This window comes from Olea europaea, unplaced genomic scaffold (genome assembly GCF_002742605.1).
Source record: "Olea europaea var. sylvestris unplaced genomic scaffold, O_europaea_v1 scaffold1515, whole genome shotgun sequence".
In the NCBI taxonomy this organism is placed as follows: Eukaryota; Viridiplantae; Streptophyta; class Magnoliopsida; order Lamiales; family Oleaceae; genus Olea; species Olea europaea.
In genome coordinates this window covers 135222-160332 of record NW_019232731.1, presented here as the reverse complement: position 1 = coordinate 160332, position 25111 = coordinate 135222, and the positions used below count along the sequence as shown (strand labels likewise).

Sequence of the window (25111 nt, the reverse complement as noted above, 5' to 3'; positions counted from 1 at the left end):
TTTAATTTTTAGACACGAGTCCCTTTGTTTTTAAATCTTATCACTAACCCTGTTTGTTTGGTATAACTCTTAATTTTAACAACATATTTCATGAAATCCATTAAGTACCTTCCCTATTTTGACTATACAAGTACCTTTCGTGAAATCCAGTAAATACTTTCACTATTTTGACTACACGACTACCTTATCCTGACACTGTACAATTGAATTAAATTTTATTTTCAATAAATTTAAGCACGGTTGCTTCAATCCTTTCTCGTTAAGTCATTTGTCCACAACTACGTCTAACAAGTTAACTGCATAAACCTTTTTATGTCAAGTCATTTGTCCCTAGATATGTCAAACAAAATTTCACGATTTTAGTGAGATTACTCATAAAATAGCCTGGGCGTTGAGAGACTGACGAAAGAAGAATAATTTTGCATCATTTTCATCCCTAAAGGCAATCGATAGACCTTGTATAATATTCATTATACACAATTAATCCCTTGTTTGGGCTCCATTTTAATGACTTTTTGAGAAAGTGATTTTGATATAGTAATTTTTTGGGATTGCATAGTTTAATAAAAAGTTTTGGATTTACGTATAATATTATTTTATTGAATAATGTATATTTAAAAATGAAGAATAAAAAAATGCATTCAATTAAAATGAAGCCCAAACAGGGGCTAAATTTATGATACAAAGCAATCCATGATAGGTATAAAAAAGTGCCCAAAATTTGCCGGGGCAACAATTTCTCTGCCTAAATTCATTAATCTATTAAGGAAAAAGCAGTGGATAGTTCTTCTCTGTTTCTCCATTTTCCTTTCCAGTTATATGGGGAGTTTAATTAGAAGGAATTAGCACTCAACTCGTGCCACTCTTCAAGATAATCAAGCTGCAATCTTGCCTATCCTGCCATGGAACATAGATAAGTCAGCAACCAATGGGATTAGAACCGGAAGCCCCATTCCAAGTAGATAATATAATTAAATAGAGCACAGTTCAAACAAAATATCCAGCCGATGCTTCTCTTAATGACTACCCACTTTTGATTGAACTGGACTCAACTCTTTAATGGTCAGCTTTATACCTATTACTGCAGAAATGATGGATCAAGAAATTCTTCATTTAATGAGGAAACCCAAAAGCCAATAAGAACCGAAAGACATCTATCGAAGTGTGGGAGGGCTGACTAGCCTTTGAAGAATCTTCAACAACCAAGTATGGGATATTCACATTGGCAGGAGAGTGAAGATGAGCATTATTATCAGTTAAATCTCAAGTCACATGGTACTTGATTCTAAAAAGAATGCTTCAAGCACATACAGAGTTAAAATTTCACAATAGTGCATCATTTATGGGCCAAGACAGGCTATTCTTAGATATGGGTTGCTAGATTTTATACAGGATGTTCACTAATGTAAAATGTAAGACTCCAATAAACAATTGATATATTACGTAATTCAAGTTATGGCGTATGCTATTTTCAAAATTATTATCCATCCGACAAGAGGTGTTTACAAATGGGATTGGGTCTGAGTAAGGCTACGGTAGTTACTTGACTGGATCGATAGTAAGTATATACATGTTCTTCCTACCTTGCTTTTCCCCAAGAAACCTCGTATAAATATATATAGGTTTTCTTCACCTCCTCATCTAGGGGGAGCTTCTCTGAGAGGTCCCCTCGTGGTAAGCTTGCCTACAACATAAATTTATGCTTCGTTACCAATAAATTTGAGACCAGCAAAATGAATCCTTTCTCGTCCCTCCATTCATTTCTACTCAATGATCTCAACAACAAAATACTTGGAAACTTCAACTTATCGCATTAGTTTTAGTCTCCCTTTTCCTCTTCTAGTCCGCATATAAACATTCTTAGCCTCAGTTCAGAAAATTAAGAGAACTGGAATCACGGTCAACTGACAGACCTTCAAACTTAACCACCAGTATAATGTAAAAGATGAAATGCTGGCTAAAGCTCGACGCTTCAAATGTTGTTCTTCCAAAAGGAAAAGAAAAAAACCCCAAATGGAGTGGCAACCCATCCTCACACGTTGAGAATAGAGATATTGGTGATAATCTTAATGGCATTGCACAGTTGAGGATCAAGCCTGGGGAGGCCTTTTAGAATACCCTCCAACATGTAGAATTATGTTCCTATTATAGCATGAGACACTTGGTTCAGCTATGCATGTAAATCATTTTCATTAATAGAAACTTACCTCACAAAGAATAATGAGAGAAGAAAACAATTTAAAAATAATTTCCACTGCATGCATTTGGATAAAAGAGAAGCACCCAAGAGAAATATCAGGGTTCAATAATTTACTGAAGTAGAACGTAATGGCACCTCTTTAGCAATTTCACATGACCTATATCACATCAAGGATTGAATAAACCAGAGCCTCCCATGTTCATAGCTATAAGGAATGAGATACTTGTAATCACAGCAAGCCAAAATAAGGCCGACCCTGCATTAGACGTATCCTTGGTGACACACTGAATAAAGAAGAAAAATCTGAAAGACTAAAATTAGATAAAATTACATAGTATACGATTGATTATTCACAAAAATACCTCTAGAACTACCAGAATTACTTTTTGAAACTTCCTGGCCGGATCCAGAAGTCAATTTCGGTGCTGTTTCAGTATTAGCGCCTGCATCTGGAGACTTGGTATTCACTGTTTCTGATGTCACTATCCCTCGGAATTCTTCACTTACAATTAAAGCTGCTAGAACATCCATGAAAGATTCTGCATCTGTTCCAATCGAGTAATCCTTCCCACTCTGCTCAGATGTTGAAGCATCTGATTCATCAGAAAACTCATCATCTGAAGCATCCGTATCCACAGTTCTTTTTTCAGTTCTTTCATCCTCTTCGTCCTCCACATATGCTTTATATGTCAACCGCAGTAGGATTTCTCCAGCAGTACCTTTTCCAAACAGGGTCCACCCTCCTCGTAGTACCACAATCCTGTCTGTTGGAACAGTATCTTTCAGAGATCCAAGGTCAACCTGAAAACAGTACTTTAATCAGGTGGTGGTATTTTTAAGAGTCATAATATCCTTTTTTGTAGGTTCTTAACAAGTTCAGTTGCATAATGCGCATATAGTCAAATGAAAAATAATGTGGTCGAATCACAATCTGGAGACCCGAATAAACCTTTAACAGCTAGTATATTTGAAAGAAAACTACATTCCTTCAACACTCCAAAAGAAAGAAGCGATGCAAACTCAATAACAGAAAAGAAAACCACGACAAGTGACATCACATTATTTGTTGAAATACCATTTCAAGAATAAATATATATTCCAAGTAAAAATGGAAACCTGTTTTCCCTTTCTTGATTGCTAAGTCGTAAGAAAATTTCCCGGAAATGACATTTTGACTTGCTAAAGTGTTTTAAAGATAAAACACCAAACAATTTTGTTTCACAGTGCTGAGATCACAGAAATTGGAGGAATATTTTCAACAAATTATTTGATGAAGGCATAGTGAAGACGAATTCTGTTTTTCGGAGTGATGGAGGCTATGAAGTGGATGAAGATGAGAAATGCAATTCCAACCAAAGAATTGGAGTGTTTGGGCAAGGCGGATACTATGAAGTGAATGAAATTGTTTAATGTCTAATGATATCTGAATGTGTAAAAGATGCAGGAAAGCCTATGATGGGTTGGGTCAGGGATATACTTCAGTTAGAGAGACATAATTACTACTAAATATAACAATATTGTTAAGGATGTGTATGATGAAGCAGTCATGAGCGTAAGATGTGGTGGCGATAATACTAGAGAGTTCCCTTTAAACATAGGTTCTCATCAAGGTGCTATTTCACGTCCTTGTCTTTTTGGTTTAGTCATAAGTCTTTCTCTCTTCGCATTTCATCTAACCTTAAATATTAAAGACATACTTTAGGGCCTCCCTTCAGAGCACATTTCTCTGTTAACACCAATTTTACCTAAATATTAAGATATTAATTTTGGAACAGCGGGATGAATTTAAATATCAACAAGTTACAATCTGCATACATTATATAACAGAAACAACAGAACTGTTAGGAAGGATCACATAGTATGATCTTCAAATAAGCCAATAAAAGATGAGGGGTATCATTTGCCAATTTAAGATATCTTACCTCACCGGTACCGACAGTCAAATCCGCAAATCCAAGAGAATCCTTTACTTCAATGCATAATTTTTCTTTCCTAGGGTTGGCAACTAACATGTGAAAATCCTGTGAAGAGGGAAAATTGCATTATAGTTAGCAGCACATGCATGATTTCTGACAATAATATATTAAATAAAGAGTTTTTTATTAGTAATGTAGACTCGGCAGATGATTGGATGGTGAAGAAGAGCTTACCTGATTCCAGATTGGCTCACCAGGAGGCCCAATGACAGTAGTTTGGCTGTTCCTTTTACTACGTATCACTTGATCTCCCAATCTTAGAACAACATATGGATCTGTTTTGCCTGAATATGGAACGACATCAATTATCATATCGACATACAGAATTATATTATTATTCCCCTGTTTGGGCTCCATTTATGGGGGAAAATGTGTTTTGCAATAGTTATTTTTTGGAGAATGTGTGGTTTAAAAATTAAAAAAAGGTTTTGGGTTTACATGTTAAATTATTTTATGGGAGAATGTGTGATTGAAAAAGAAGAAGATTTAAGAGAATCAGCAAGCAGCACTTGCAGACAAGTTAATTCCAACTTATGCAAAGAACAGAGGAATGTTCTACTCAAAGTGATGTTCAAATATGATATTTAGAAGCCACAATGTAGAGGAAAAAAATTCATACCATAGAAAATATAAGTGAGTTTTCTTGCATCTAGAAGAGTCACTGACAATTCTCCGGCAAAGTCGTTATTTCCCTCCTGAACTTCTCCAGATCTCAAATCAGTTGGAATAGGTCCAACAGCTTTTCCCTTCTGCAAATCTAGAACAATCTTGTTTGGGCGCACAAATAACCGAGGTAAATCCTCAGTAAGAAGTTTTGTCAAGAATCTGGAAAGCTAAAATTATTTAGTTCAGAGGGAGTTAAATTTGAAATTAATAACAAACTGAAATGGTAATAAGTAAGGAAGCATTACAAGTAAAACGAAAAAGCCTGCACTACAGAAACTCTGAACTGCTGACAGAAAATGCAGAAAATCAAGGTATAAGGGATTCATTTTTCTGGAGTTATATAGCAGCAAGTTCATATAAGTTTACAGTTTCATCCTAAAAGATAGGATAATTATAAGTGCTATCAAAACATAATTCAGAAAAATGATGTGCTCATGCACACGGGTAAGATACTCAAAACAAATTTTGGGTACAGAACGAGAATCAAATTCACAGAATTCATAGCCAAAACAATTGCAGAGGAAGCGTGAAGCTACATGGTTCATAACAATTTCTTTTTGGAGTTCTCTTTACCTCAACTAGAAGCATAAAATAATATAGAGGGATCAAAAATAATTTTCCTCGATCTTTCTTCTTATAGAGAGGCATTTCTCTTGGATCTCACAATTCCTCCCTCAAATTTACAGTTAATATAAAATTAATCTCACCATTACCCAAGACATTGTATATCAGTTATATAATGTGCTTCAGAGGAAAACATAATTTTTAATACCTATGATCAATTTATTTAAAAGCTGACGATGGATGGGTATTACAAATCAAACAGCAAAAAAGTGAAATCGGAAAGTAAAGCAAGATAATGTCTTGAATCGTCATAAGGTACATCACATTAAAAAGCAATATTCTTTAAACTCTCAATAGAAATCACGTACAAAATTAAATGACCAAATAAATTAGAATAGAGACTAAGAAAAATTCCAGTTACAGCATTGACAGACAAATTCAACAAATCTTAAATAATAACCAGGGAAAAAAATTACTTACTTTGAAAGGACAGGAATTGCTGATGTTGCCAAAAACACCATGAAAAAGGAAAACATTAAGAAACAAAAATTAGCATTGTATAGGCTAAACAAATCCATTCAATTGTTCAATCACAAGATTTAAACAAAAACATATGGTAAGTAGAAGGTTAAACAAAATTATATACTAATCAATCTCAAAAGGTTAGCCAGATTCATTGGACATCATAAATTATATGAACAAACTTGTTAATAATTAAAACATACAGGTGAGAAAACATATATTTGACACATTTATATAACTACTGAAGAAAGTTGATTACAAACTTTCAAATTTTAGCCCTAATAATTTTTACTACGAGGCACAATTGACTACATGTATAGGATAATAAACAAAACCGGAGAAGAAATTGAAGATGCAGGACCTATTCATAATAATCAATGCAACACAAAAATCAATAACCAGTTCATGACAGATACTAATGAACACTATGGTGACACCCTTCCCAAGCCTACACAGTGACCAAGCTTCTTGCCTACTCAATCCTACCCAACCTATTATTATTGAAGTCTTTGGTTTCGATATCCACAGCTTTCCTCTTGTCAAAATGAAGAGGAAAGAACCCACAATCCCTTCAAAGTTGTGGATAATCCTGCCCAACCACCATACACAAAAATAGAAAGAACAAATCTTACCAACATGACTAAAACATTATATACTTTTGTGATTATTTGTTTCTCATAAAATATAAATATGCAGGTGATTTATGGTTTGGAGGTGAGATAACAGCAAAGTCATGTAAGTGCATACACATGAGCATGTGCGCATGTTTACGGTAATCACAAACGAGGAAAAGATGGTAAGAAGGAATAACTTGGAAAACATATAGAACAAAACTTTAAAAATCCTACCTACTCTACAGGCTGTGTTACAATAAAGTTCACCAAGGTCAATACATAATTGTACTTCTTTGCACAATTGCAATAATCAGTGATCAGAACGGTCCGAATTGTTAGAAGAAGGTTTGATCACAACATAGATGACAAATAAGTAAACATGTAACCTTGGCCAGTTTGGACCAAGGTCAATTGAACTGCTCAAATTAGTCCATACTCCATAGACCACGATAGTTTTCAAATAATGGAGTCTCTTCTCAATAATCTATCAACTTCTTTCCAATATTTCCCTCAATTCTTCTAGCAAGTTGATAAAATTATAATTTTATTACGTAAATCCACTCCTAACATCATGCAGAAACCATTCATTTTAGCAGATTTAAACATGGACCATTTATTATAATGTTCAAATGTGCTTTTGAAACACCAGGGAGCTTTTACAAACAACATCCATATGGAGTCACGTCACAGAAACAACAGAACAGTTATCTAATTCGACATGCTATAATTTCTTATAACAAGAACATGAAACTTCATTAGTAAGAACGTTTGAAATCACTGATATAGATCTTAAACAAATGATGTTATGATACTAATAAGAGCAACAGCAAACACCAACATAATATGCATGACAAAAGAAACTGATAAATGATTTCTTCAAGCTTCCATTTTAACATATTATTTATTCCTCTCACGCTTTCAGAAACTGAGTCATCAAATAGGGAATAGAGGTATTGATTCAATCCTTTTCATTTTGAAGAAACTGATACTATCTCCCCCCAATCCAGCCGTAAGGGCTGACATTGCATAAAATTGATTAAAGCAAAACAAAGCCCTTTGAAAAGTTCAATAATTACTGTGGTAAGTGCTTTCTCGTGCATCTCAATTCTGTTCTTCCAATTCCTTTGAAAATACACTCAGTTTCCACTACTTAGAAATGTATAAAAATAAATTGTGCAAGATATGGATTATTACATACCCATTAGATTGAATAAGCGAAATGGTGACAATTCGAATGTTGTCTTTGGAAGAGAAACAAATGCCCAGGAAAGAGCTCCCACCCACGGTTCTGATGGAATTAATCGCAACTTAACCCACAGTTCTCCATCAATGTCAAAGTCTCGCACACCCACTGGCACGACGATGGGAAGAATGCTGAATTTGAGTGACAGCATTAAAAGCATTCTTGCACCACCAGTGTAGCGGAGGCCTATCTGGTACCTTGGTAGCAGAAAAAAAATATCACCATTAAGTTAAAAGCAACTCTGAAGTCAAGACAAACTATTTATTTTGAATTATGAGACAGTGAATATCAACCATGTAAATCTCATGAATATATGGCAGTGAGAAATGGTACATTGAATAATACAACAAAGTAGAAGTGATGTAGAATCAATTGAGAAGAAGAAGCTGAATAACATAGTCACAGCAAGGAGAAGAAGAGAGGATTAAGAGAGGGAGCACGTTAGAGGAGAAAGAGGGAGAAGAGGGAAGACAAGGGTGAGAGAGTAGGCAACAAGCCAAACATGATTAACTTCATTCATCAACTAATAACATAGTCCAACATAAAATAAAAGGAAAAATAGGGTGATGTCCTCATCAAGAAGCAACCAAAATCTGTATTGAAAAGATATGAATTATTTGTTTAGCATGATTTGGGATTAAAAAGGAACTGCTTGGACATAACTACACTTGACACTTTAGGATTCAAATTCCAAATCTGGACAGCTATCAATATATCAATTTCCTATATCCAAATCTTACTTTCTCTGTTATCTGGACCTTTGTTGCTGTTTCTTGGTTTTAACTTGTACTATATTTGAACCTTGTCTTTACAGGTATAGTTAAAAAAGCTTTTAACATCTTACGACTTGTTAGCTCACTAGTTCATTCTAATCCAAGCTTCACTGCTAGTTCATTCTAATCCAAGCTTCACTGTACTTTTGGAGTTTGTTTTAGAAGTACATCATCACGATTCTCACAAAAATATTGAAGCCATAAATATTTGCCACTCGTGAAGATCTCAACTTTCGGCAATTCAAAATTGACAGGTTAAATTCACATCTATAATAACACATGACAGCTGATAAACATGCTTGAAGATTATGCTAGCAGAAGAAAATTTTCAAGCATCGCCAAAAATTATCTACAAAAATGTTTCAGTTTATTTTGCACTCTAGAATTTTGTCTACTGGATAACCTTTGCAAAATTCAATCCCAAGTGCAATCTATAATTGGCATGATCCAATTATGAAGGAAGGGAAAACGTATGTTTAGCTGAAATTTTTTTCCAAGCAACGTTGCAATAGAAAAGACTCACTGTAAATCGTTGATCCGCCTAGAAGTTCGACGCTCAACGCTCCTGACAGACAAGGGCTCATCCCCAAGAGAAAACTGCTTAATCTCCACCCTCTGCACATAATCTGGCTTCTTGAGATCGTCAATGACTGGCTGCAGCAAGCCAATGATCCAATTCTCAATTCCAGCTCTGTAGACCTTCCATAGCTTCCCCAGCACCATGTTCACCCACTCTACAGACTCTTTCCTCTGCAAATCCTTCTCAAGAAACATGGACAGGTTGGCAGGCACCTGTGGCCAACTCCCAGGCTTACTGGTTATATTCGTGTTCCTCTTCCGAGAGGTCCATAGCTTGTCGAAAACAACCCCTATGAAAAAGAAGAAAGCAAAAAGGCCAACAATGTTGCGGTTTATCTGAGGAGGAGTTGGGATTGGATGTATCACCCCCAGCTGAGTTCTCAGCTTATCTACAATGGGGTCTTCTGCAAAACTGGAACTGTAATAATTACCATTTGTATTACTACCACTACTACCTGTAGCTTCATTGGATGAACTGTCATCGAATTCATCACCGGAAAATCGCTTCAAGACTATGTTTTTAGCTCCCCGTCTGGTAGCCAAGTTATTGGGATCTATTTTGAAGTGGGATTGGGTATTCCCACCATTGATGCAAGCTTGAACCTGGAGGATTGCCCATCTCACATTTTTTATTATCCTTTTTTTCGGGGTTATGATGTTTCTGCGTCGATAATGGTCATGATAGCAGCTATTATTATCACTACAGGAGAAGAAGCTGCAAGGGGGACGGAGAGATGTTGAAGAAAAAGCCAACAGCTTTTTCTGGGAAAAATCACAGCAAAGGGGTGTAGTATTTGAATTCGATTGCAAAATCATTAAATTACAAGAACCCAATAAGCAAAACACCAATGGGACGAAGAATCGAGTTCACTTCCGCCGCCCTTACACAGATAAAAACATAATCGATTCGAAAACATGAATTCGAACAACTACGAGCTAGGTATTTTCAGTTCACGGACAAAAACTATGAGAAATCTCAATTCAGGAAGACAGAAATTCAATTAAACGAAGACATAGCCCACAGCTGAGCTAAATGTTGATTGTAGTTCACGAATTTTGATTGCGGGAGTAATAAAAAGTTTTGGATTTACGTATAATATTATTTTATTGAAGAATGTATATTTAAAAATGAAGAATAAAAAAATGCATTCAATTAAAATGAAGCCCAAACAGGGGCTAAATTTATGATACAAAGCAATCCATGATAGGTATAAAAAAGTGCCCAAAATTTGCCGGGGCAACAATTTCTCTGCCTAAATTCATTAATCTATTAAGGAAAAAGCAGTGGATAGTTCTTCTCTGTTTCTCCATTTTCCTTTCCAGTTATATGGGGAGTTTAATTAGAAGGAATTAGCACTCAACTCGTGCCACTCTTCAAGATAATCAAGCTGCAATCTTGCCTATCCTGCCATGGAACATAGATAAGTCAGCAACCAATGGGATTAGAACCGGAAGCCCCATTCCAAGTAGATAATATAATTAAATAGAGCACAGTTCAAACAAAATATCCAGCCGATGCTTCTCTTAATGACTACCCACTTTTGATTGAACTGGACTCAACCCTTTAATGGTCAGCTTTATACCTATTACTGCAGAAATGATGGATCAAGAAATTCTTCATTTAATGAGGAAACCCAAAAGCCAATAAGAACCGAAAGACATCTATCGAAGTGTGGGAGGGCTGACTAGCCTTTGAAGAACCTTCAACAACCAAGTATGGGATATTCACATTGGCAGGAGAGTGAAGATGAGCATTATTATCAGTTAAATCTCAAGTCACATGGTACTTGATTCTAAAAAGAATGCTTCAAGCACATACAGAGTTAAAATTTCACAATAGTGCATCATTTATGGGCCAAGACAGGCTATTCTTAGATATGGGTTGCTAGATTTTATACAGGATGTTCACTAATGTACAATGTAAGATTCCAATAAACAATTGATATATTACGTAATTCAAGTTATGGCGTATGCTATTTTCAAAATTATTATCCATCCGACAAGAGGTGTTTACAAATGGGATTGGGTCTGAGTAAGGCTACGGTAGTTACTTGACTGGATCGATAGTAAGTATATACATGTTCTTCCTACCTTGCTTTTCCCCAAGAAACCTCGTATAAATATATATAGGTTTTCTTCACCTCCTCATCTAGGGGGAGCTTCTCTGAGAGGTCCCCTCGTGGTAAGCTTGCCTACAACATAAATTTATGCTTCGTTACCAATAAATTTGAGACCAGCAAAATGAATCCTTTCTCGTCCCTCCATTCATTTCTACTCAATGATCTCAACAACAAAATACTTGGAAACTTCAACTTATCGCATTAGTTTTAGTCTCCCTTTTCCTCTTCTAGTCCGCATATAAACATTCTTAGCCTCAGTTCAGAAAATTAAGAGAACTGGAATCACGGTCAACTGACAGACCTTCAAACTTAACCACCAGTATAATGTAAAAGATGAAATGCTGGCTAAAGCTCGACGCTTCAAATGTTGTTCTTCCAAAAGGAAAAGAAAAAAACCCCAAATGGAGTGGCAACCCATCCTCACACGTTGAGAATAGAGATATTGGTGATAATCTTAATGGAATTGCACAGTTGAGGGTCAAGCCTGGGGAGGCCTTTTAGAATACCCTTCAACATGTAGAATTGTGTTCCTATTATAGCATGAGACACTTGGTTCAGCTATGCATGTAAATCATTTTCATTAATAGAAACTTACCTCACAAAGAATAATGAGAGAAGAAAACAATTTAAAAATAATTTCCACTGCATGCATTTGGATAAAAGAGAAGCACCCAAGAGAAATATCAGGGTTCAATAATTTACTGAAGTAGAACGTAATGGCACCTCTTTAGCAATTTCACATGACCTATATCACATCAAGGATTGAATAAACCAGAGCCTCCCATGTTCATAGCTATAAGGAATGAGATACTTGTAATCACAGCAAGCCAAAATAAGGCCGACCCTGCATTAGACGTATCCTTGGTGACACACTGAATAAAGAAGAAAAATCTGAAAGACTAAAATTAGATAAAATTACATAGTATACGATTGATTATTCACAAAAATACCTCTAGAACTACCAGAATTACTTTTTGAAACTTCCTGGCCGGATCCAGAAGTCAATTTCGGTGCTGTTTCAGTATTAGCGCCTGCATCTGGAGACTTGGTATTCACTGTTTCTGATGTCACTATCCCTCGGAATTCTTCACTTACAATTAAAGCTGCTAGAACATCCATGAAAGATTCTGCATCTGTTCCAATCGAGTAATCCTTCCCACTCTGCTCAGATGTTGAAGCATCTGATTCATCAGAAAACTCATCATCTGAAGCATCCGTATCCACAGTTCTTTTTTCAGTTCTTTCATCCTCTTCGTCCTCCACATATGCTTTATATGTCAACCGCAGTAGGATTTCTCCAGCAGTACCTTTTCCAAACAGGGTCCACCCTCCTCGTAGTACCACAATCCTGTCTGTTGGAACAGTATCTTTCAGAGATCCAAGGTCAACCTGAAAACAGTACTTTAATCAGGTGGTGGTATTTTTAAGAGTCATAATATCCTTTTTTGTAGGTTCTTAACAAGTTCAGTTGCATAATGCGCATATAGTCAAATGAAAAATAATGTGGTCGAACCACAATCTGGAGACCTGAATAAACCTTTAACAGCTAGTATATTTGAAAGAAAACTACATTCCTTGAACACTCCAAAAGAAAGAAGCGATGCAAACTCAATAACAGAAAAGAAAACCACGACAAGTGACATCACATTATTTGTTGAAATACCATTTCAAGAATAAATATATATTCCAAGTAAAAATGGAAACCTGTTTTCCCTTTCTTGATTGCTAAGTCGTAAGAAAATTTCCCGGAAATGACATTTTGACTTGCTAAAGTGTTTTAAAGATAAAACACCAAACAATTTTGTTTCACAGTGCTGAGATCACAGAAATTGGAGGAATATTTTCAACAAATTATTTGATGAAGGCATAGTGAAGACGAATTCTGTTTTTCGGAGTGATGGAGGCTATGAAGTGGATAAAGATGAGAAATGCAATTCCAACCAAAGAATTGGAGTGTTTGGGTGAGGTGGATACTATGAAGTGGATGAAATTGTTTAATGTCTAATGATATCTGAGAGTCTAAAAGATGCGGGAAAGCCTATGATGGGTTGGGTCAGGGATATGCTACAGTTAGATAGACATAATTACTACTAAATATAACAATATTGTTAAGGATGTGTTTGATGAAGCAGCCATGAGCGTAAAATGTGGTGGCGATAATACTAGAGAGTTCCCTTTAAATATAGGTTCTCATACAGGTGCTTTCAGGTCCTTGTCTTTTTGGTTTAGTCGTAAGTCTCTCTCTCTCTCTTTGCATTTCATCTAACCTTAAATATTGAAGACATACTTTAGGACCTCTCTCCAGACCACATTTCTCTGTTAACACCAATTTTACCTAAATATTTGGGCCAATACAAAAGGTAAGATATTAATTTTGGAACAGTGGGATAAATTTAAATATCAACAAGTTACAATCTGCATACGTTATATAACAGAAACAACAGAACTGTTAGGAAGGATCACATAGTATGATCTTCATATAAGCCCATAAAAGATGAGGGGTATCATCTGCCAATTTAAGATATCTTACCTCACCGGTACCGACAGTCAAATCTGCAAATCCAAGAGAATCCTTTACTTCAATGTATAATTTTTCTTTCCTAGGGTTGGCAACTAACATGTGAAAATCCTGTGAAGAAGGAAAATTGCATTATAGTTGGCAGCACGTGCATGATTTCTGACAAAAATATATTAAACAAACAGTTTTGTATTAGTACTGTAGACTTGGCAGATGGTTGGAGAAGAAGAGCTCACCTGATTCCAGATTGGCTCACCAGGAGGCCCGATGACAGTAGTTTGGCTGTTCCTTTTACTACGTATTACTTGATCTCCCAATCTTAGAACAACATAAGGATCTGTTTTGCCTGAATATGGAACGACAGCAATTGTCATATTGACATACAGAATTTTATTATTATTCTCCTGTTTGGGCTCCATTTATAGGGGAAAGTGTGTTTTGCAATAGTTATTTTTTGGAGAGTGTGTGGTTTAAAAATAAAAAAAAAAAGGTTTTGGGTTTACATGTTAAATTATTTTATGGGAGAATGTGTGATTGAAAAGGAAGAAGATTTAAGAGAATCAGCAAGCAGCACTTGCAGACAAGTTAATTCCAACTTATGCAAAGAACAGAGGAATGTTCTACTCAAAGTGATGTTCAAATATGATATTTAGAAGCCACAATTTAGAGGAAAAAAATTCATACCATAGAAAATATAAGTGAGTTTCCTTGCATCTAGAAGAGTCACTGACAATTCTCCAGCAAAGTCGGTATTTCCCTCTTGAATTTCTCCAGATCTCAAATCAGTTGGAATAGGTCCAACAGCTTTTCCCTTCTGAAAATCTAGAACAATCTTGTTTGGGCGCACAAATAACCGAGGTAAATCCTCAGTAAGAAGTTTCGTCAAGAACCTGGAAAGCTAAAATTATTTAGTTCAGATTAAGGGAGTTAAATTTGAAATTAATAACAAACTGAAATGGTAATAAGTAAGGAAGCATTACAAGTAAAACGAAAAAGCCTGCACTACAGAAACTCTGAACTGCTGACAGAAAATACAGAAAATCAAAGTATAAGGGATTCATTTTTCTGGAGTTATATAGCAGCAAGTTCATATAAGTTTACAGTTTCATCCTAAAAGATACGATAATTATAAGTGCCATCAAAACATAATTCAGAAAATTGATGTGATCGTGCACACAGGTAAGTTTACAGAACGAGAATCAAATTCACAGAATTCATAGCCAAATAAATTGCAGAGCAAGCGCGAAGCTACATGGTTCACAACAATTTTTGTTTGGAGTTCCCTTTACCTCAATTAGAAGCATAACATAATATAGAGGGATCGAAAATAATTTTCCTCGATCTTTCTTCTTATAGAGAGGCATTTCTCTTGGATCTCACAATTTGTCCCTCAAATTTACAGTTAATAAAAAATTAATCTCACCATTACCCAAGACATTGTATATCAGTTATATAATGTGCTTCAGAGGAAAACATAATTTTTAACACCTATGATCAATTTATTTAAAAGCTGACGATGGATGGGTATTTACAAATCAAACAGCAAAAAAGTAAAATCAGAAAGTAAAGCAAGATAATGTCTTGAATCCTCATAAGGTACATCACATTAAAAAGCAATATTCTTTAAACGCTCAATAGAAATCATGACGAATATACAAAATTAAATGACCAAATAAATTAGAATAGAGACTAAGAAAAATTCCAGTTACAGCACTGACAGACAAATTCAACAAATCTTAAATAATAGCCAGGAAAAAAAATTACTTACTTTGACAGGACAGGAATTGCTGATGTTGCCCAAAAACACCATGAAAAAGGAAAACATTAAGAAACAAACATTAGCATTGTATAGGCTAAACAAATCCATTCAATTGGTCAATCACAAGATTTAAACAAAAACATATGGTAAGTAGAAGGTTAAACAAAATTATATACTCATCAATCTCAAAAGGTTAGCCAGATTCATTAGACATCATAAATTATATGAAAAAACTTGTTAATATTAAAACATACAGGTGAGAAAACATATATTTGACACATTTATATAACTACTGAAGAAAGTTGACTAAAAACTTTCAAATGTTAACCCTAATAATTTTTACTACGAGGCAGAATCGACTAGATGTATACGGTACTTAATAAACAAAACCGGAGAAGAAATTGAAGATGCAGGAGCTATTCATAATAATCAATGCAACACAAAAATCAATAACCAGTTCACGACAGATACTGATGAACACTATGGTGACATCCTTCCCAAGCCTACACAGTGACCAAGCTTCTTGCCGACTCAATCCTCCCCGACCTATTATTGTTGAAGTCTTTGGTTTCGATATCCACAGCTTTCCTCTTGTCAAAATGAAGAGGAAAGAACCCACAATCCCTTCAAAGTTGTGGATAATCCTGCCCAACCACCATACACAAAAATAGGAAGAACAAATCTTACCAACATGACTAAAACATTATATACTTTTGTGATTATTTGTCTCTCATAATATATATATATATATACATACATACATACATACATACATACATACATATATATATACATATATATATATATCGAACTAAGGCTCATTCCATTAGAAATTTATCCTAAAGCTTGAAAGCAATGCGGATTAGCACAGAAAGCCTGGCAGGAACTATTTTATTTGAAGAATTGAACAAAACTAAAATTTCTGTAAATCATTAGAACGGGACTTTCTTTAAAGAAAAATGGTCTCTCAGGCTGGTTCAAAAGGGAGACAATTCAAATGCCAGCGCATAAATCGAAAGAGTCGTGCTTTAAAGTGGAATTCTTCTAAGATCCATTGCTCGATAGGTGAATTATGGTTTGGAGGTGAGATAGTAGCAAAGTCATGTACTAAGTGCATACACATGAGCATGTGCGCGTGTTTACAGTAATCACAAACGAGGAAAAGATGGAAAGAAGGAATAACTTGGAAAACATATAGAACAAAACTTTAAAAATCCTACCTACTCTACAGGCTATGTTAAAATAAAGTTCACCAAGGTCAATACATAATTGTACTTGTTTGCACAATTGCAATAATCAGTGATTAGAACGGTCCGAATTGTTAGAAGAAGGTTTGATCAAAACATAGCTGACAAACAAGTAAACATGTAACCTTGGCCAGTTTGGACCAAGGTCAATTGAACTGCTCAAATTAGTCCACACTCCATAGACCACACTAGTTTTCAAATAATGGAGTCTCTTCTCAGTAATCTATCAACTTCTTTCTAATATTTCCCTCAATTCTTCTAGCAAGTCGATAAAATTATAATTTTTTACATAAAGCCACTCCTAACATCATCCAGAAACCATTCATTTTAGCAGATTTAAGCATGGACCATTTATTATAATGTTCAAATGCGCTTTTGAATCACCTTGGAGCTTTTACAAACAACATCCATAGAGAGTCACGTCACAGAAACAACAGAACAGTTATCTAATTCTACATGCTATAATTTCTTATACCAAGAACATGAAACTTCATTAGTAAGAATGTTCGAAATCACTGATATAGAGCTTAAACAAATGATGTTATGATACTAATAACAGGGCAACAGCAAACACCAACATAATATGCATGACAAAAGAAACTGATAAATGATTTCTTCAGGCTACCATTTTAACATATTATTTATTCCTCTCGCGCTTTCAGAAACTGAGTCATTAAATAGGGAATAGAGATATTGATTCAATCCTTTTCATTTTGAAGAAACTGATACTATCTCCCCCCCAGTCCAGCCATAAGGGCTGACATTGCATGGAATTGATTAAAGCAAAACAAAACCCTTTGACAAGTTCAATAATTACTGTGGTAAGTGCTTTCTCGTGCACCTCAATTCTGCTCTTCCAATTCTTTTGTAAATACACTCAGTTTCCATTACTTAGAAATGTATAAAAATAAATCGTGCAGGACATGGAAATTATTACATACCCATTAGATTGAATAAGCGAAATGGTGACAATTCGAATGTTGTCTTTGGAAGAGAAACAAATGCCCAGGAAAGAGCTCCCACCCACGGTTCTGATGGAATTAATCGTAACTTGACCCACAGTTCTCCATCAATGTCAAAGTCTCGCACACCCACTGGCACGACGATGGGAAGAATGCTGAATTTGAGTGACAGCATTAAAAGCATTCTTGCACCACCAGTGTAGCGGAGGCCTATCTGGTACCTTGGTAGCAGAAAAAATATCACAATTAAGTTAAAAGCAACTCTGAAGTCAAGACAAACTATTTATTATGACACAGTGAATATCAACCATGTAAATCTCGTGAATATATGGCAGTGAGAAATGGTACATTGAATAATACAACAAAGTAGAAGTGATGTAGAATCAATTGAGAAGAAGAAGCTGAATAACATAATCACAGCAAGACAGAGAAGAAGAGAGGAATAAGAGAGAGAGCACGTTAGAGGAGAAAGAGGGAGAAGAGGGAAGACAAGGGTGAGAGAGTAGGCAACAAGCCAAACATGATTAACTTCGTTCATCAACTAATAACAGTCTAAAATAAAATAAAAGGAAAAACAGGGTGATGTCCTGATCAAGAAGCAACCAAAATCTGTATTGAAAAGATATGAATTATTTGTTTAGCATGATTTGGGATTAAAAAGCAACTGCTTGGACATAACTACACTTGACACTTTAGGATTCTAATTCCAAATCTGGACAGCTATCAATATATCAATTTCCTATATCCAAATCTTACTTTCTCTGTTATCTGGACCTCTGTTGCTGTTTCTTGTTGTTAACTTGTACTATATTTGAACCTTGTCTTTACAGGTATAGTTAAAAAAGCTTTTAACATCTTACGACTTGTTAGCTCACTAGTTCATTCTAACTCAAGCTTCACTGTACTTTGGAGTTTGTTTTAGAAGTACATCATCACGATTCTTACAAAAATATTGAAGCCATAAATATTTGACACTCGTGAAGATCTCAACTTTCGGCAATTCAAAATTGACAGGTTAGATTCACATCTATAATAACACATGACAGCTGATAAACATGCTTGAAGATTATGCTAGCAGAAGCAAATTTTCAAGCATCGCCAAAAATTATCTACAAAAATGTTTCCATTTATTTTGCACTCTAGAATTTTGTCTACTGGATAAACTTTGCAAAATTCAATCCCAAGTGCAATCTATATTGGCAAGATCCTATTATGAAGGCAAGAAAAACCGTATGTTTAGCTGAAGATGTTCTGAGCAACGTTGCAATAGAAAAGACTCACTGTAAATCGTTGATCCGCCTAGAAGTTCGACGCTCAACACTCCTGACGGACAAGGGCTCATCCCCAAGAGAAAACTGCTTAATCTCCACCCTCTGCACATAATCTGGCTTCTTGAGATCGTCAATGACTGGCTGCAGCAAGCCAATGATCCAATTCTCAATTCCAGCTCTGTAGACCTTCCATAGCTTCCCCAGCACCATGTTCACCCACTCTACAGACTCTTTCCTCTGCAAATCCTTCTCAAGAAACATGGACAGGTTGGCAGGCACCTGTGGCCAACTCCCAGGCTTACTGGTTATATTCGTGTTCCTCTTCCGAGAGGTCCATAGCTTGTCGAAAACAACCCCTATGAAAAAGAAGAAAGCAAAAAGGCCAACAATGTTGCGGTTTATCTGAGGAGGAGTTGGGATTGGATGTATCACCCCCAGCTGAGTTCTCAGCTTATCTACAATGGGGTCTTCTGCAAAACTGGAACTGTAATAATTACCATTTGTATTACTACCACTACTACCTGTAGCTTCATTGGATGAACTGTCATCGAATTCATCACCGGAAAATCGCTTCAAGACTATGTTTTTTGCTCCCCGTCTGGTAGCCAAGTTATTGGGATCTATTTTGAAGTGGGATTGGGTATTCCCACCATTGATGCAAGCTTGAACCTGGAGGATTGCCCATCTCACATTTTTTATTATCCTTTTTTTCGGGATTATGATGTTTCTGCGTCGATAATGGTCATGATAGCAGCTATTATTATCACTACAGGAGAAGAAGCTGCAAGGGGGACGGAGAGATGTTGAAGAAAAAGCCAACAGCTTTTTCTGGGAAAAATCACAGCAAAGGGGTGTAGTATTTGAATTCGATTGCAAAATCATTAAATTACAAGAACCCAATAAGCAAAACACCAATGGGACGAAGAATCGAGTTCACTTCCGCCGCCCTTACACAGATAAAAACATAATCGATTCGAAAACATGAATTCGAACAACTACGAGCTAGGTATTTTCAGTTCACGGACAAAAACTATGAGAAATCTCAATTCAGGAAGACAGAAATTCAATTAAACGAAGACATAGCCCACAGCTGAGCTAAATGTTGATTGTAGTTCACGAATTTTGATTGCGGGAGGATCAAATTGCAAAAGGAGAGGGTTTTGGGGCCTCAAAAAATTAGGGAATAATTTTAACGTAAAAGGATCATCACATGTGCAAACGACGCGGATAAATTTATATTTATAGAAAATTTGCCAGAAAAACTTTTTGTAGTCTTTGTTTTTCGATTGAATAGTTAATGGAAGAAAAGAAAAAAGAAACGTGGTCCATGTGGGTCGGAGCCGGCCATTGTCAATTTTGCTCCACCTCCACTACGCTCTTTTTTCTTGATTAGATTCAACGCGGCACTATGAATAAATTGGCTTTGTTTGGGATAGCCTAAAATAATGAAATCAAAGTTAATAATTAATTTTAATTATATATATATATATCGTGAATTCATAATTTCTTTCAATTTTTTCAACGATATATTCCTTCTTTTTATAAAATATCTTAAAACTTTTCTTGAAAACTTTATCAAATAACCCTTGAATTTGATGCAACGTTTAGCTCGGTTTAAAGTAAATTTACCAATGACATCGAAAATGAAAAACTGCTACTTTTAATTATAGAAAAATTGAAGTTGAGATAATCCACGTATTAAGCTAATTAAAAGAATAGTTGAGTTGATCACTCATAGGTGCATATTATGCACTTTTGACTTCTATTTTTAATTAGTTATTGTTAAATTGAGTGAACATCTAACTAATTTTGTGTAAATATAATTAATTATATGTAAAACCCCAAATTTGGATGGATTTGACATGAAAGAGGTAAAAATGATACTTAGATTCTGTTGGAGTCGATTTTTTAGGTTGGAAAAATTCATTTTTTGACCGTTATCTTCCTAGGTGGGTTCCGACTGTGAGAATCAAAGTCAACATAAACAGTTGAAACAAGTGACCAACGGTACAAAAATTCATTTCCCCCCTTCAAATCGACTCCAAAACAAGGGCTTAATTGAATTGATTTGGAACAATTGTTCAAACACATTGCATTCGATCAATTTAACGCACTAATGCAACACTTGAAGGTGATTTACAAGTATTGGGAGTCAAATTCTAAAAAAATCTGGAAACTAAATTGCAAATTTTCAGATGGACTAAATTCGAATGATTTTTAAGTCTCGAGAATCAATCTTGAGGATGTCGAAAATTTCAGCATCAAATTAAAGTTTAGGATAAAAAAGTCAAAGTTGGACTAAAATTTGAATAAAGTGCCAAGGTTGCACGAAAAAATGAAGTCTTGTGATCGCAAAGTTTTTAATCATTTTATGGCAAGGATTTGTACTATGCAATAGCATGATTATATAGTACAGAAATTACTTTCTTCCCTTTTTGATTAACCTCTATTTTGAAATCAATTAGGCACTGAATTTGGATCTAATTCTTAGCCATAGAAAAACATACCTTCATCAAACAATTAGATAAGGCTTTTGAGGTTCCAATTACACATTATTCAAGCTAATGGAAACTCTTAGGGTTACGATTCCATAATTCTCACAAAGAGGAGAGTTAAAGAGGAAGATTTGGATAATCAAATTCGTAATTCTTTTAAACATTTATAGGAACTTGTTACAAAACATAATTTTCATACACCGATTTTTTGGACCGAAGAAGAAAGAATCGAAGGAGTTTGATCAATCATCCATTGAAGTGATTCAATACTTTGATTTTTTCCAACATCTTTCCTTCATTCTAGACGATGTCATATAAATTATTTTTGTGTTCTTGTAATTTGCCCACTTTTTACCCCCATTATTTCAATTTACAATTTGTGGAATTGTATTTTTTGAAAAATGTGTGTTTGAAAAAGCGGTTTCTGTTTACGATCAACCTGTCAAATTAGAGCCTATTTTATGGAAGATTGTGTGGTTGAAAATAAGATAAATAAAATTATAAATTGAAATAATTGGGACAAATGATTTGATGATTAACTAAATGAATAGATATTAGTGATATTGGATAGTATGGATAGCCGCCTACGATGACAAGCAAAGTGAGCGCTCCACCTCTACGTTAGAGTCGACCCCTACGGGCGATCTATCTCTACGCTAGACCGTCGACCCCTATGGGCGCTCTACCTCTACGCTAAACAGTCGACTCCTATGAGTGCTCTACATCTACGCCAGATCGTCGGCCAACATGAGATTACCTACGTTGCCAATCCAACACTTAAGGCATAAAATCATTAATGAATTGATAAAAATCACGTAAGAGCTATCACGGATACAACCAATCGACGGGAAGTGGAAAATCGCCCACTCATAACGTGGAGATAGTGAAAAAGGCTATGTGGGACATGTGGCACCGTAACCGTCCAACACTCAACTAGCTTCAGGCATCTATAAATACCCATAAGGCGAAACATGTATCTCTGAAAAAAAAAAACCTTGAGTATTCAATTTGCATATCTGTTTCTCCTAACACCATCTACTGATTCTCACATCGGTGATAAAAATGGGGAAGAAAGCCCGAACTTCATTTTTTCAGGTAACATTCGCTTAACGGAGTAGTAGGAATGCTTCGCGCCACAAGGTAGATACGGAGGTACTACTTCATCACTATTTCAATTAGGATAATGTTAAACCATACTTTTGAAGTTTTGGTATTTAATTTTGAATTTTGACACTCAACACGTGTTTGGTTATTCAATGATTGGTAGGAATATTGACACATTGTAACAATCATTGTAAAATTCGATAGGGAATAGGGACATATCGTCATGCTTTGCATGGTCATTTTGATGTTCTTGTAATTTAATATATATTTTTATGCCCGCATCTTTCATAAAGATGTAGAAAATGTTAATTACATGAGAGAATATATTTAGTTATACTTGAGAGAAATTATTACAGGAATTAGGAAAGCTAGTCTTTATATTTGAATAGATGTTGTCTCGATTTTGAATTGATATTGAAATGGATGAATGTATAGAATTCGAAAGCCTAGTGTTTATCAATTACTTGAGTTTCGTAAAAGCTTTCACATTAGTTAATTTAGTTATAAATATTAGATTGTTAAGGCCACAAAATTTGCTATTCAATTAAAAGTTAGCGTCAGTTAGAAATTAGATTAAGTATTTATTCGTCATAAAGAAATATCTTACTCATTTTTTATTACTTGACTATGACATTATACACTCGCGAAATTTTAGCTAACACTAACTTTAATAATGTGACATAAATGTGCAGTTATTTTAGATACTATGCAAGTCTTCTGTTTTTTGCTGATACAATAAGAATGCCTTTATTAAAAGTTCAAATTAGTGTTGACTTTTTCGTTTCAAAGTACCAAAATGAAAAAGTAAATTGTAGGGGATTCCTCTTTCTTTTGGAGTTTAGGTGTGATGCTTCCCTTTGTACACAAATCTTTAGATCAATTTATAACGATAGAGGATAAAGCCAAATTAATCTGGGGACTGCCAGTGGATGACTTTGGAGTCCGAATTGGACTCGAACTCCACCAATTACATGGGTTTTTCTTATGCATCTTTTATGCTTGACTTTTAGGACCTAAATAGGATTTTTTTTTTTTTTTAATGTTATCTAATACTAGTTTAAACATCAGTTTAAGCGTCAGTATATCATAGGTCCTGTTAAATAGATCATAATTTATTGTATTTAATTAAACCTATAATTTAGTGTCATTCATGTTGCCTAATGTTGTCACCTAAACTTGTGTTACACAGCAATGATGTTAAATAGCATTACATTTTTTTTTTCATTCAATATTAGAGTTTGCATTTCAAAGATTCTTGGGGATTAAATTTGAGAGAAAAATGTAAAGCAATAAGCTGTGTTTTGAGGAATTCATTGAAGAAGGATATTTCAATCTTATTGCGAGTGTGTTATTCAAGTTCTTTTCCGTTTCTTTGAAAATTCGGAGATTTACTTACTATTTTAATTTGTATTATTCTTGTTTTTGCTAAATTCGTAGTTAGGATGAACGATGTAAGTTTAAGCCAAACCCTTGATTTTAATTATAGAAGATATTGTTTCTAATTATTGATATGTATCGTTTTTGTTGTTGTACTTGATTCAATTAATTTTTTATCCAATAATTAATTGATTTGTGAGCAATAACAGTTCAAGGGATGAGTTTTTTTGTTTAAACCAAATATTAGAAATTGATAATTTAGATAGAAGATAGAGAATAAACTTTTATACTTGTTGTTTATCATTACATGGACTTTCTGGTGGATTAATAAACTCAATTAGGTTAATGTTGTTGGGAATCTACTTATACATGCACAGCGGAATTTAAAATAATTTTCGATTCCCACCAAGAATCGCCTTTGTGTTTAGATAGAAATTGTGATAAGGATTATACCTTTGAAGAATTCTGCAATCCTTTTGCTTTTCTTTTCGTTCCATCAACCTTGATTCGTCACCACAGCTGTCCAATTGTCCTGTCTCCAACGGTGATCCACACAGAGAATAAGATTGCAGCTTCTAGGATTTTCTCTTGTGCCAGCAAGAATAATGAAAACCATATGGACCTCAAACCCTAGCTATGTATTTATATAAACCCAAACGGGTTCGGTCCGGTCCGGTCCAATATTTAATTAATCCAATTAATTAAACCCGGTCCGTGAATTAATTAATCCAATTAATTAATTCGGGAATATAAATAATAAATTCAATTAATTAATTTATCCAACAGTTGTTAAATTAACCAATTGGCAATTTGCAATCTTCCAATTTTCTTTTGTGTGCGACCCATTAGGTTCTCGACCACGATGCCTAACGACGTGAAATATTATTTTGATCTAATCAAAATTGATAAATTAAAACACCCTTTTAATTTATCGTCAATTCACACTCGCCGTCTCTGATTGACATCTAGCAATGTGTCAGGGCAATACATGTGACGAGAAATGTCACGTGGTATGAGAAAACCAAATTCGTTCGTTTACTGTGAAACTATAATCCCTTCGTCAATATGATCCGATCAATTACGAGATATGGAATTGTGTCAATCTCGATCATCGATCATAT

The 25111-nt window shown here is 35.0% G+C and overlaps 2 protein-coding genes across 8 annotated transcripts; both read right to left on the bottom strand.

Moving 5' to 3' along the window:
- Nucleotides 1-621: 621 nt before the first annotated feature.
- On the bottom strand, nucleotides 622-10192 carry LOC111376536 (tricalbin-3-like). 7 transcript variants are annotated; one of them, XR_002699496.1, is made up of 10 exons: nucleotides 9082-10192; nucleotides 7741-7982; nucleotides 5887-5905; nucleotides 4796-5001; nucleotides 4351-4460; nucleotides 4123-4221; nucleotides 2563-3001; nucleotides 2336-2456; nucleotides 1584-1684; nucleotides 622-897 (listed from the first exon to the last, which is right to left on the bottom strand). XR_002699496.1 is itself a non-coding variant. In XM_022999499.1 (9 exons), the coding sequence occupies exons 1-8, from the start codon at nucleotides 9951-9953 to the stop codon at nucleotides 2368-2370; spliced, it is 2076 nt and encodes a 691-aa protein (XP_022855267.1). In that variant the 5' UTR covers nucleotides 9954-10192; the 3' UTR covers nucleotides 622-897; nucleotides 2336-2367. The 7 variants fall into 7 exon arrangements, 3 of the variants coding, with proteins under 3 accessions (XP_022855267.1, XP_022855268.1, XP_022855270.1); XR_002699498.1 differs by having other exon boundaries at nucleotides 622-892; XR_002699497.1 differs by lacking the exon at nucleotides 1584-1684 and having other exon boundaries at nucleotides 2315-2456.
- A 74-nt stretch (nucleotides 10193-10266) lies between these two features.
- On the bottom strand, nucleotides 10267-20294 carry LOC111376537 (tricalbin-3-like). The gene is made up of 9 exons (XM_022999503.1): nucleotides 19025-20294; nucleotides 17723-17964; nucleotides 15544-15562; nucleotides 14460-14665; nucleotides 14012-14121; nucleotides 13788-13886; nucleotides 12208-12646; nucleotides 11981-12101; nucleotides 10267-10542 (listed from the first exon to the last, which is right to left on the bottom strand). The coding sequence occupies exons 1-8, from the start codon at nucleotides 19894-19896 to the stop codon at nucleotides 12013-12015; spliced, it is 2076 nt and encodes a 691-aa protein (XP_022855271.1). The 5' UTR covers nucleotides 19897-20294; the 3' UTR covers nucleotides 10267-10542; nucleotides 11981-12012.
- Between the last annotated feature and the right edge of the window lie 4817 nt (nucleotides 20295-25111).